This window comes from Octopus bimaculoides, chromosome 14, assembly GCF_001194135.2.
Source record: "Octopus bimaculoides isolate UCB-OBI-ISO-001 chromosome 14, ASM119413v2, whole genome shotgun sequence".
In the NCBI taxonomy this organism is placed as follows: domain Eukaryota; kingdom Metazoa; phylum Mollusca; class Cephalopoda; order Octopoda; family Octopodidae; genus Octopus; species Octopus bimaculoides.
The window spans coordinates 43,860,785-43,875,784 of NC_068994.1; the positions used below are offsets into that span (position 1 = coordinate 43,860,785).

General features: G+C 35.9%; 1 protein-coding gene across 4 annotated transcripts in view; it reads right to left on the bottom strand.

Moving 5' to 3' along the window:
• The window catches only part of LOC106878226 (protocadherin gamma-A4), a 125,533-nt gene that overhangs the window by 64,156 nt on the left and 46,377 nt on the right, over window positions 1-15,000 (bottom strand). For all 4 annotated transcript variants that reach the window (XM_052973117.1, XM_052973119.1, XM_052973118.1 and 1 more), the window contains exon 3: window positions 8,687-11,102. In XM_052973117.1, the coding sequence (XP_052829077.1) occupies window positions 8,687-11,068 (2,382 nt within the window). In that variant the 5' untranslated portion in view covers window positions 11,069-11,102. The remainder of the gene's footprint in view (window positions 1-8,686; window positions 11,103-15,000) is intronic.

The following is a 15,000-nucleotide window of genomic DNA, read 5'->3' on the forward strand; positions in this document are numbered from 1 at the left end:
GGACGTAATTCAATACTGCAAGGAACTTAGTAACCACTATCTACCTCTTCTGTTTTCAACTAGTTTGTTCTAGATAGTTTATAAATTGATGTTTTCATGTTAAGGATTTTCTGTTCCGTTTCCAATGATAAATAGGGGAAGAGTTGTTCCCCTTTAAATATTTATTGATTTTCATGTGTGTGTGCGCGTGTGCGTGTACATGCTCGCACAAATATCTATCTATCTCTCTCTCTATCTATCTATCTCTCTATCTATCTATCTATCTATCTATCTATCTTTCTAACTAGCTAGCTAACTAGCTAGCTAGCTATCTATTTATCTGTCTATCTGTCTGCACTACAATCAAAGAATATGTGACATCACCAACCAATCATTCTAACATTCCTGGAAGTGAAGTTAGTTTGAATGAATCAAGATTCTGTTTTGTATGGTACTTGTGCATGCACTCACACACACAGAATCACATGTACACATATACATTCATATGCATGCACACACACACACACACACACACACACACACACATAATTCAACTTGGGGTTTCATTTCCATCAGCTTGCTTGAGTATCGCTTTCTTCTTGTGTTGTTATTCGCATAAACAAACTATTTAATATTAAAATTGGAATGTTTCTGTATAAAATATCCACATGTGATAAAAACAAAAAAAAAAGGAACTCACTTAATCTGTCATAAACTCCTAACTGTACCAAAACGACAAGTAGCAGAAGATACAAAATTATACACACAGCTAAGATTTATAGAGAAAGTAATCCTCTGGATGTTACCATGTCTGAGAATGCATCCACTTCTGAACTGTTTATATGACAATGTCTATATTTAAGTTCAAATCTTCCAATTATTATTTTTTCCAAGAGCATTTTAATTTTAATAAGTTTCATGTATCAGTTTTGTAACTCAGAAATTACTGTATTTGCTCATATATAAGATATGCTCTCACATAACCCCTTACAATTTTCATGGAAAGAAAGTTTATTTTGTGGAAAAAGCAAATTTAATATCTTTATCATCTTCATCATATTCAAACACATTATAATGCACCTGAGCACATTGTTGTATGCCTGAGCCCTTTGTAGTGCATCTAAGTACATTGTAGTGCACCTGAGCACATCATAGTGCATCTGAGCACATCATAGTGCATCTGAGCACTATATACAATAAGTTCATTATTATTTTTAGACTCTCAGTATCCCACCCATAATACAGTCACATTAGAAGCAAGACAATTTTTGTTACATTTAAGAATAAAATAACCACATCTTATACACCAACATGGATGGTAGTTATTTTAGTCGATGCATCAAAATTCTTGATTATTTTCTAAATCGAAAGAAAATACATTGACCATGTTTTTCGGTAAAAATAAAAGAATAAAAGCATTAAATATTTACAGTCCATTTGAGAATGTTTTAATGAAAATGAAGAGAAAAAAAATATAAAAGTTTTGAAGATGTACTTGTCTGGAGTAACTTTGCTTGAGATGGTGCATAGCTTGGAGAGCAAGGAGTCTCTCCAGACCATGCAACTACTTCTCTGCACTAAAGGCCCTACTCCAATACTACAGGCATGTAACTAGAATAGGAGAGTATTGTAGTTAACTTGAATCATTGTGCATTGTTTGTAAATAATAAAAAGTCTTGAATGGTACAACAATGCACTATAATACAAAAAATTGGATTATATTCCTGTTGTAATTTAGTTATCCATAGTCCAATGATATTTCAGAATACAATTCCTTCTTCAGATATTCTTAGATGGAGTTGCTGCTATAATCTGTTTTCCAACGGCTTTTCTTTTTTCGGAAGCGTCTCAGCAATGGTAGCGACTCCATCTAAGAATATCTGACGAAGGAATTGTATTCCGAAATATCATCGGACTATGGATAACTAAATTACAACAGGTATATAGTCCATCTTTTTGTATTATAGTGCATTGTTGTACCATTCAAAACTTTTTCATTCTTTACAATTAGAATGTTGTAGGAAAGGATTGCAAGATAGATTCTTCAGACCAAAAACCAAACGGCAGAAGATCTAGAAATAAACCCCTAGGTCACTCTTTGGAATTCAGCCAGAAAGTCTAATGGCAGTGGCTTCTGGCAGGACCCTATGGAGAAGCGACCCAAGAACTCGAATCCCACAACCATTCCAGGAATACTCAGGATTAGTGAACAGAAAAGTTGGATGGATGGATGGATGGACAGACGGACAGGTGGCTAGCTGGCTGGATGGATGGACAGATGGATGGCTGGCTAGACCGGTGGATGGATGGATGGACGGACAGACAGGTGGCTGGATGGATGGATGGATGGACAGATGGATGGCTGGCTAGACCGGTGGATGGATGGATGGATACTTGGCTGGCAAGTGAGTAGATCTGAGACTGTGTTGAAATTTAAACAATTACAGCATAAAAGACACATATTGGCAATTCAAAAATGCACAAAGACTGTTATCTTCACTTAAACATTTATGATTTTTTGATGACAACGAATAACAGTAAATGCTTTTGTGAAGTTTACAGTTTTTGTGTCTTTTTCAATGGCTAATGTTTCTTCCATTCTGTAATTGTATAAGAAAAATAGTTTCTCTTGAAGAATTTTTTTTCTCTGTGATGGGGAAACTGCTATTTCTATTCATATTACAGTTAATATGATACCATTAATTATTAATCAGTGTAAACAAATCAAAATTAACACCTAATTTTATTGATTTCTAACATCAATGTTTAATATTTTACTGTATTGCTTGAATAAAATTTTCAAAGTTTTAGGAAACTTTATACGAAATGATACAAGGGAGGTAACTCTATTAGTCTTATATTGGAATAATGTCATGAAGGCATAGTTAATGCGTGTGTTTCTATGCGCGCATGATGCGTGTGTGCGACTTTTAAATCTTACTCGTTTCAGTCAATGGACTGCGGCCATGCTGGAGCACCACCTCGAAAAGTTTAGTTGCATAAATCGACTCCAGTACTTATGTTATAACGCCTGGTACTTATTCTATCAGTCTCTTAGGCCGAGCCGCTAGGTTGTGGGTACGTAAACAAACCGATGTCAAACGGTTGTGGGGACCAACACAAGCACAAGGACACACACATACACATACACGCGCACATATATTTATATAAAACGAGCTTCTTTCTACCAAATCCACTCACAAGGCTTTGGTCGGTCCTGGGCTATCGTAGAAGACCCTTACCCAAGGTGGCACACAGTGGGACTGAACCCAGAGGCACATGAGTAGGAAAGAAACTTTTTCTTACCTCATAGCCACATCTGCTAAAAACATGGCTGTTTGATTAAGAAGCTTGCTTTTGAATTACATAGATCTGGGTTCAGTTCCACTGCATGACACCTGGGGCAAGTGCCTTCTACTATAGCCCTGGACTAACCAAACTCTTGTAACTGAAACTGGTAGATGGAAACTATGTAGAAGGGTACTGTATTTATAAATACACATACACACACACACACACATATACAACGAGCTTCTTTCAGTTTCCGTCTACCAAATCCACTCACAAGGCTTTGGTTGGCCAGAGGCTATAGTAGAAGATATTTTCCCAAGGTACCACACAGCCACTCCAGCACCTATATATATATATATATATATATATATATATATATATATATATATATTGAGAGAGAGAGAGAATTCAAAGACAGGTGTCAAAGAGGGAGGTCCAGGAAGACATGGGATGAAGTATTGAAGGCTGACCTCAAAACGCTGACCCTTAAGAAAGAGATGACAGAGGCTCGAGATATGTGGCTCATTGTTGCATTCAAGAAGACCTGCCTTCCACAACATAAACGATATCCAAGGTGTTCCGTAAAAAAACATTGGTGTCATGTAAAAAGTACTGGTGATGGTGCCATATAAAAGCACCCAGTACATTCTGTAAAATAATTGGTGATAGGAAGGGCCTCCAGCCGTAGAAACCGAGCCAAAACATACTATGGAACCTGGGGCAGCCTCCCTGTCCTTACCAGCTCCCGTCAAACCGTCCAACCCATACCGCCATGAAAAACCGACGTTAAATGGTGATGATGATGACATACACACACGTCTGTGTGTGTGTGTCGTTGTATTTGTCCCCCTCCACTGCTTTTACAACCGGTGTTGGTGTGTTTACTTCCCCGTAAGTCCACCATTCGTTTGGCAAAAGAGACGAATCGAATAAGTACCAGACATAAAAAAACGTATAAGTTCTGGAGTGATTTGTTAGACGAAAATCCTTCAAAGCGGTGCCCCAGCATGGCCACAGTTCAATGACTGAAACAAGTAAAAGATAAACGATAAGACACTATACCATTAACTGACCAACAAAAGGGTGATCAACCAAAGAAAAGCCCCAAACCACACTAGCTAAAAACAATTTTACAATTTGTACTTAACAAAACCCTATATTTTACCATAAACAAGCAGACACGAGTTATTTCCCTTTATACCCTTTTTTGGCAATTATCGCTAATTTCTCTCTAGAATTTTTCTGGGATTTTACTAAGCTCCTGATATGTTTAAGGCAGGCACGTGCCGTGAGTAATTTTTCAAGGTAGGCAGTTGGTGACCTTTATGTAGTAAAACACACACAAAAAAAAAATAAGCGAAACACAGATGCACGACTGAGTTGGAGGCAGATTTACTTCTGCCTTTATAACATGTAAAGAAAACGTTGCAGGAATGTACGCAACACGTGTACTGTAACGGTACTATGCATAGTTTTAATACTGAGATTGAAAGACAGGGGCGAATTATGCCTATGTAATCTACAAAACAATAAAATATTTTGCATTCTATGCATAATAATCAGAGTAACTTTCATAATTTTATTGAATTAGGTGCATATTTTGCCATAAAAGGAAAATGTTACTATCGATCTATTTCATTCAGAGTTGGCACTGTCTACCTTGCCTACCCAAAAATAATTATTCTTATCACCCCCCTTAATCTTTAATTCATAGTATTCTATTTTTTAAAAAAAGGGAAAAAAAAAACTATTGCAGCCAGTTGGTAGACGCACATGCACACATATTCCACCATAACTTAATTCAAGTGAAGAACCCCAAGGGATCTTCCTTTGGTCAGCCAACCATCTAAAAATAGCAACAGAAAAAGATCCCTTAAAACACACTGTCTTGCCTTTAAGAGATAGGATACATTAAATAAATAAATTTTCCAATGATAAAACTCCTGTAATGACCAGATGGTCTAGGTTGAAATACTTTTGATCAATGATCTACTCTGCTCAGTTCAGGCAACACTGACTCGGGGTTAAACAACAGCAACAAGTCTGGAAAACATTACAGGACTATGCAATCTGCTTGAAATAACAACAGAATTTCCATCAATTCACACACTGCTGTCTTAAAAAGAGAAGGGATCCAGTTGCCAACAGTTTGTAGGCAAACATATGTATAATCATGTGTCTGTGAAGTGCTCAGCCACATGCATGTTAAAACCTCCAGCTATAGAAAATCTGCCTCAACAAATTTGCCTGACCCATGCAAGTATGGAAAAGTGAACCTTTAAACAATGATGATGATGATGATCGTGATCATGATGGTGATGGTGGTGATGATGTAGATTTGTAAACTTTTGATAAAGATTTGTATAAATATGGAAACAATTTCCACAAGAACACATCTTCTGCCATCATACATAACCGTTTTCATTCATTCTTTCTCCAGTTCCATTAATATGAAGGCGTTAAGTTGAATTAGATATTTTATGTTGCAGAAAATATTTCTTAATATCTAAGTAATAAGTTTACAATCTAGATGAAAGTCTGCTTTAAGTGTATCCTAAGATAAGCTCTAACTTTAACCCAACACTTTTGTCTAAGAAAATAAATGCACTATTTTCAAAAACCATTTAAAGAAAGATATTGAGTCTTGTTAGATGTGAAAGACATTAATTGCAATTATGTAGACAGAAGCCATTTAAAGTAACATGTTTAGAAGTTTAGACTAATAACTTTATACTTCATAGACACTGTGCTTCGGTTGTGAAATTATGCTTATGTTCATATTCAATGATGACCGTAAATATGTTGAAAATAACCAGGCCTTGAGCTCAAAACTAGAGCAAGCACTGTGTTTGTGTTGAGTGGCAGGAGGTTCAAACAAAACATATATATATAATACAGTATATATCAGAGAATCTAAAACAAATATGAGGGTCTTAGGCCTGTCACAAGTGTACAGGCAGAGCCGGATTAAGACCCATTGAGGCCCTAAGCATTTAAAAGATTTTGGTGCCCCCATAAAAGATTATGTAATTCAAAATATAAACAATAGCAAACCATAAAATAAATATTTTATTTTTCAAAACGAAAGAAAACAGTAAGAAGGAAAATAATGTTTATTTTTGTATACTTCCACTTTATTTATATTTTGAAAAATTTCCTCCTACTTTTTTGAATTGCTAAGTCTTTGATCAGATCCTCAAAATTAATCTTAGGTAACACATCTGCATCTATACTTAGCAGAGATAAAGGCATCCCGAATATTATTTTAGAAAGTTTGAAGTGATTTTTTTTGTGCTGTAAACCATTTACCATTTCTGTGGTGCCCCCTCCTTCCCTTAATGCCCTAAGTACATGCTTATTTTGCTTAATGGTGAATCCAGTGCTGTGTACAGGCTTAAAGCAGGTTTCTACCTTAATTTGAACCTAGGGTGTTTGTTTCCTATTAGGAAAGATTTCATGGTTGTGTGGTTAAGAACTGCGTTTTGCAACCATATAGCTTCAGGTTCAGTCCCAAGGCATGTGCTTTCCACTTTAGCTTCAGGCTGACCAATATCTTCTGAGTGAATTTGGTTGATGGAAACTCAGCAGAAGCTTGGACTCTCATTGTGTGTGTGTTTGTGTGTATTTGTATGTGTGTATTTGTTTGTGTGTGTGTATGTTTATGTGTGTGTGTGCATGTGTGTGTATGTTTGTGTGCATTTGTATGTGTACATACATTTGTGTGTCTGCGTGCATGTGTCTCTGTACGTTTGTGTGTGTGTGTGTATGGTTTATGTATGTATATCTTTCTGCCTGTGTTTGTCATTCCATCCCAACAGTTTCACAACCACTGTTGTTCTTTTTACATAACCTTAACTTAGCGCTTCAGCAAATGAGAACTATTTGAAAAATTACCAGAGCTAATCCCAGTTTCCAAGGTGTATAAATGACCAAGAGCACAAGAATTCTACCTGCTCGAGCCAAACACCAGTTCATCACAAGATGACCGCCCCCTCTGGTGGATACCCATTTTCAGTTGAGTGGACCAGAGCAACATGAAAGGAAATGTTTTATTTAAACCATTATCATTTAAACCAGCCACATCGGGCCAAAATATTCAGCCTGCTTTATGTCCAAACTGGCCAGATCTGGCCTCTCACACCTACCGTACAATGTCATTCTAAAAAATAAACAATCACATCGCCAAAAATCTTGAAGCTACAAGATAATTTATAATTAATTCAAAACAATGTTGGTAAATAAGCATTACATTTGACAAAATAATCTGAATATCGGAAGTGTTTAGAACATGATACACAGCAATGTTTGGGAATTGAAACCATGACTTCATGATTGGGAGTTCAACACCTTAATCACTAAACCATGCACTTTCATATAGAACAAACTTAATGTATATCTTTCATCTTTTATTTTACCTTTTACTTGTTTCATTCATTAGACTGCGGCCATGCTGGGGCATTGCCTTGAAGAATTTCAGTTAAATGAATCGACCCCCTGTATTTGTTATCTTTTTTGTAAAGTTTGGTACTTATTCTGTTGGTTCTTTTTAGCTGAATTGCTAAGTTACAGGGATGTAAACACACCAACATCGGTAGTAAAGCAGTGGTGGAAGACCACCACACATATATACACACATAAGGTGGCGAGCTGGCAGAAACGTTAGCATGCCGGGCGAAATGCTTAGCGGTATTTCGTCTGCCGCTACGTTCTGAGTTCAAATTCCACCGAGGTCGACTTTGCCTTTCATCCTTTCGAGGTCGATTAAATAAGTACCAGTTACGCACTGGGGGTAGATCTAATCGACTTAATTTGTTTGTCTGTCCTTGTTTGTCCCCTCTGTGTGTAGCCCCTTGTGGGTAATAAAGAAATAACACATATACACACATATTTTGTGTGTGTAGGTGGACACAAACTGTGTGGAAGATTTTGCGTGTGGTCATGCGTGTGTGTGTATTTGCGTGTGCATGTGTCTGTGTATGCATGTGTGTATGTGTGTGTTTTTTTTTTTGTTTTACTTGTGTTTGTTCTGCCACCACTTGACAAGTGGTGGTGGCTTGTTTACAACCTCGTAACTTAGCAGTTTAGTGAAAAAGATTGATAGAATAAGTATCAGTCTTAAAAAGAAAAGAGAAAAGAGAAAAAGTACTGGGAGAGATTTCTTTGACTAAACCCTTCAAGGCAGTGCCACATTATGGCTGCAGTCCAATGAGTGAAACAAGATAAAAGATAAAAGATAAAAGACGACATATTCTAGATGTCTCTGCATCAAGGACCACCAATGTAACATCATTCTTTTTACATTCTTGTATCAAAAGTAAACATTCAAACATAAATAAAATGCATTCATTGAGATACAAAAACACAGTATGTTATCTGAAGTTTACATATCACAGATTAATAATAGAAATGAATTTACCTGAGAAGCAGAAAGTCTTTTCCCAGGTGATGTTAATGACGTCCATTCAACAGGTAGCTCCTGCTCTGGACAGAAATCCCTTCTGGATCTCATTGATGGTGTACTGTGATGCACCCCTTCTTCGGGGTTCTGTGTTATAGCAAAAGGATTGTTACTCTGAGATATCATTAAACATTTCTCTCGTCCTGGTTGCATGGCTGGATTCATTGCTGCTGTATGTAACATATTTCTCCTTCTGTTACATCTCACTATACATATCGTTATTATAACAACTATAGCAATTGATATCACTACAGCTGTAACAACTATGATAATGACCAAGTTGATATCTATCATGTCACTAGATTGGATGTGAGCAGCTGTCAGCATTGGGGATGTTCTGTTGCTGACAGTTAGTGTTAAGGACAGTGTAGTGGTTGCTGACAGCACTGGGCTGCCACTGTCTTTCACAACTAACAGAAGGTTGTATGACCCGGCATCATTTTGGTAAACTGGCCGAGAGAAAGCTAACACTCCAGAATGGGGATTAATGGTAAATAATTGTTTATTATTGCCTGCCAAAATTAAAAATGTAAGGAAAGCATTTTCCCGACTGTCTCTATCTGAAGCTCTCAGAACTGTGATGTCATTTTTGCTTTGTGGGTGATAATGGACATCTAGGCTGAAAGGGTTAACACTAGGAAATGTGAAGTATGGTGCATTATCATTCTCATCCATGACTTCAACAATAATGTTTGCTGTACTGTTCAGTGATGGTGTTCCGTTATCACTGACAGCCACTTTAAATACATATGATTTAGATTGTTCTCTGTCCAGTGCCTTGGTCGTTGATAAGAAGCCATAGTTTGTAATTTGAAAAGGTACTGGATATTTATTATCATTTATTACAGAAAACAAAAGCTGACCACCGTCACCCAAATCTGGATCTGTGGCATTGATGAACCCAACAGGGAAATTTGGTTCCTCATTCTCATAAGTCAAAAACTTAAACGTATCTTTAGTGAAGTGAGGCTGTACATCATTGACATCTATCACTTGAATGGAAAACTTTCTCTCTGTCCATAATGGTGGTGATCCTTTATCTTGGCAAGAAATTTTAATACTATAATGGTCTTGTTTTTCTCTGTCAACTTCTTTTTTAATTATTATTTTATATTCATTTGAACCTAGATTCAAAAGTTGAAATTTCTCACTATTTAAAGTACAGTGTACCTCACCATTCAAGCCAACATCTTTATCAATAACACTGACATAAGCAATGAAGCTGCCTACTTTCATTCCTTCCGATATTGCTGCAATATTCTTTTGTACTTCAGAGACAAAATTCACATCAATCTCAGGAGCATTGTTCTGTTGATTGATTAAGTTTACTAGAACAGTTGCAATGGAACTTAATGGAGGATTTCCTCCATCTTTTGCTTCCACAAATAGTTTATAATTCCTTAATTGCTCTGAGAAAAATCTCTGTAATAAAAATATCTCACCTGTTTTATCATTTAATTTGAAATTATGTTTTGCAATATCAGATGTCTTGGAACTAAAATGATATGTTATTTTACTATTTTCTTTTGAATCTCTATCTTTGGCAGATAAAACCACAACTGGCATGGGCCTCTGGTGGGAATGTTTTATTGTAACATTGTACACTTCTTGAGTGAACACAGGGGCATTATCATTAATATCTAGAACAGTTATATGAACATCTAAGACCCCTTGCAAAGGAGGGGAGCCTCCATCTTTTGCAATAACTTGAAGGTAATAGTCCGACACAGATTCACGATCCAGTGTCTCACCTAAGACTATGTCTAGTTTAGATGTTCCATCTACTCTTTTGGAAACTGTCAATGAAAATGGTTCGTTTGATTTCTTTAAAGTATACACTATCTGAGAATTTAAAATACCTACATCTTTGTCAACAGCATTTGGTAAAGATTTCTTTGTACCTTTACCATTTGTTTCATCAAATTTGAGGTCAATTGCCTTTATAGGAAATCCAGGCTGATTGTCATTTACATCTTTTATCACGATTTTCACTTTTAAAACTTTGATAAAAGTTTGTGCATGACGGAGTGCAATTTTGATAATGTCAAAACATTCTGTGTTGTAAATACAAAGTGATTCTGCATCTATGGTCTGGATGGTGAATAATTTACCTGTTTTGGTAACATTGAATAGTTGGGAACCTCTTGTTGGTCTCTGGGCAAGTTGGTTGAACGTAACAAGGTTTCGATATTTTAAAGATAAAATATTCCACAGTCTTGAGTCAGAAGCAATATTTCCAATATAAGTGCCAATGTTCTTTTCCTCTTCAACATGGTAAACTAGATCCACGCATGTGGAACCATGAAGGAATACAAATACGATATATACACATAGCCACATGGTTTCTATTATATTAAAAAAATAGCAAATATTTCTGAAAAAGAAAATAAAAATATTGCAGTTAGAAAGAATCTTATATAGATTTATATAATTTATGGATTTTTAACATTAGCACAAGGCCACAAATTTGAAGGTATAGGTATAGTCAATTAAATCAGTCCTACCAGTTTGCTGATACTGTTTTCGGTAGTGTAGCAAATAGGGGAGAAGGCGAGTGACTGCTCTCCCCATAAATACATTTTTCAAAATTGGCACCTTTTATAAAATGTATAATCAATGAGTTCAAAATTGTTTGCTATGTGTCATGGTGCTTTTTCTTCTTATGTGCTCATTTCCCCTAGCTTTAGAACCTAGTTACGCTACTGAACGTATTTAGACTATAAGTTCAAATTCTACTAAGGTCAACTATGACTTACTTTTTGTCCTTATAGAGGGGTTGGTAAAGTAAAATACCAGTTAAGTACTGCAATTGATTTCTATTCCTATAATACATCATCCTTGATGTGAATGGAATTATAGAAGAAGACCTCCTTAAAGACGAAAGGTCAAGTTAATTTTGCATATTTAGGCATGCTCATATATGCTTAAATGATAAACTTCTGGAAAGTTTTACAGGTTTTTACAGTTCCAGTGATGTATGTATGTATGCATCCATGTATGTATACATGCATATTTGTATGTATGCGTGCATGTTTGTGCATATATATATATATATATATATATATATATATATATATATATATATATATATATATATATATATATATATATATATATATATATAGTGCTAGACTACTAGTCTGACTTCTAGAGATCTTGAATTTACAGAAACCCAGGTATACACATATGGGCCAGTTTCCTGGTTTCCATGGCATATAAATTCCCCACCTGGATAGGACACTGGTCCATCGCAGAGTTACTCATTTTTGCCAGCTGTGTGGACTGGAGCAACATGAAATGAAATGAAATGTTTTGCTCAAGAAAACAATGCATCGCCTGGTCCAGGAATCAAAACCACAATCTTACGATCATGAGTGCAACACCCAAACCTCTAAGCCACATGCTGCCACTAGTACTCCAGTATGGCCACAGTCCAATGACTAAAGCAAGTAAAAGAGTAAAAAAGAGTAAGTAATGCTAATGATACAATTCAACTGGTTAATGCTGCAATGTAAAGAATTAACCCTACAGAATTCATTTCCAGTTCATTGTTGTTTGGATTTTATAGAATACTGGAAAATATCAGTAAACTATGTTTCATTAATGATATCCTTATTAACAATAACCACAATAACAACGTTGATAGTAGACAATATCTCTTGATATTTGAAAAGATACTTTAATAACACATCTAATCAGTTAGTATAACTGGTAAAAATTATTAGGAAGTAAACGAAAGGTAGTAACTTATAATTCTTGGATATCCATCATTAAAATAACAAAGAGAAAAATCTTTTGTTAAGCCTGACATTTCAGAAGAAAGATATGGTAATTTTTAGAGGCATATATGAATTGTAGCCTGCCTTGTCATGATTTAGTTGGGGAAAAGAATAAATAAAAAAATAACAAAATTTAAATGAGTGAAAATAAAGGAAATGCCTTTAGGCTAAAACTTCTGCATAAAAATCAATCCATTATTCTTTGTGTAGAGGAAAAGAAAATATCTTTCAAGTGAAACGAATAAGAAATTATTGAAAATATTCTCCATATTTCTATGTGAGATTTGCAAAATACTTGGAGTTACTAAACTACTGAAGTATTTGACAATGGTATAAGTGAACTTTATGCATAGAATTATTTTTTTTTATCAAAGACACAAAATTATGATGGTGATGATAATAATAATAATAATAATAATAATAATAATAATCCGGAAATTAAGAGGAGGGGACTAGTCAATTGCATCGAACCCCAATGTGAGGTCTTTATATGACTTTTGATCCCTGCCAAATTTTCCAGCATTAAACTGCATATTTTTTACTTTAGTCTTCTTGTATATTGCTTTCAGGTCCCACTGAAAGCTTGCGACATCATCTGAATTCTTTATTGCTTGTGATAATTTTGAGTGACCATGGACATATCTAAGAAAGCTATTATAAACAGTACTGGCCCCCAAGACAGTTCCTTAGATGATGCAACTTAGAATTTGTTTACTAAGAGGGACCACCATAGGTTGCAACTGTCTGACTTCTATCCTTTAGGAAGCCATGCAACCATTCTCCCAGTTTACTGGTGATGCCAAGGTCTCATAGCTTGTGACACATCAAAGTGTGTGTGTGTTTGTGTACATACACACACATATGTATTGCAACAGGAACATTAGCTAATACAGAAGAATCAGAACAATATAGCAGATATTGTAAGACAGTTTATATTTATCTTCACACACACACACACACAGACACACGCACACACATGTCTGTATGTATTGTTATAAATATCTTTAAATATAGATGATTATACTTCCATAATTGCCAAGAGAATGACGTGATGATTGATTACAAAGACAAGGCTTAAACGGATTAATTTACATCATTAATCTTACTCCAGCATTTCTTGATTAACCTTAATCTAAATGGAAGTGAATGAAGCAGCTTTATTCTTTCGTGATCTTTCACTCAGATACTCATTTCTCAAATTCCACCAATCAGGTGATCATATGGGAACAGACTGTGCCATTGGAGGAACACAAAGGGGAAGGCTCATGAGAGGAATCTTTCTGTATACCAGGAGTTGGTAGAGCAGTGCAGGGATCGTAGCTGGCAAACACATTGTGAGGTAACAGAAGTGGGCTGTCTAGGTTTTGTGGGATGTACATTCTGTAGGGCTCTGATAGGGCTTGGAAGTACTAGTGCAGCAAATAGGGAGGCTATAGATTCCATCACTGAAGCTGTAGAGAAGGCCACTAGGTGGCTTTGCATAAAGAGTGCTGACCAGTCGTTTGTCACAAATGGGAAGCAAGCTAGGACCTGTTCAACTGTGCAAGGGGTCGATGTTGAAAGACCTGCTACATAAGATCCCAGAAATATCACTGATGATGCATCCCAGAGCATATCCTTGAGACATATCCTAAGCAAAAGAAAATTCCAGGTATTTGCAACTGCTGGACATGCTGGAGCATTTCTACTTGATTTTCAATCTGTTATATCAACCTAACCCTATTTTGATACTCATTCTTTTAAACTCTTGCCGTATTTCGCCTGTCTTTACGTTCTGAATTCAAATTCCACCCAGGTCGATTTTGCCTTTCATCCTTCCGGGGTCGATAAATTATGTACCAGTTGCATACTGGGGTCGATCTAATCAATTGGCCCCCTCCTCAAAAATTTCAGACCTTATGCCTAGAGTAGAAAAGATTCTTTTAAACTCTATTCATAGAATTAATAAACTTCTTCATGATATTTTTTTAAAGAAGATACAATTTTTCTGCATTAGTAAATATAAACACACATGTAGACATGTAGATGCAAGGGTAGCTGTGTGGTAAGAAGCTTGCTTCCCAACTAAATGGTTCCTGGTTCAGTGCCACTCTATGGCACCTTGGGCAAACATCTACTATAATTTGGGCCAAATAAAGCCTTGTGAGTGAATCTGTCGATCTGGTAGATGGAAACTGAAAGAAACCCATCGTATATATATGTATCTATGTATGTATGTATGTATGTATGTATGTATTTGTATGTTTGTGTCTGTGCTTGTCCCCTAACCATCACTTAACAACCGATGTTGGTGTGTTTGCGTCTCAGTAACTTAACAATCTGGCAAAAGAGACCAATAGAATAAGTACTAGGCTTACAAAGAATAAGTGCTGAGGTTAATTTCTTTGACTAAAAAAAAACCTTTTGAGGCAGTGCTCCAACATGGCCACAGTTAAACGACTGAAACATCTAAAAGAGTAAAAGAATAAAGAATACATACACACTCACATGCAC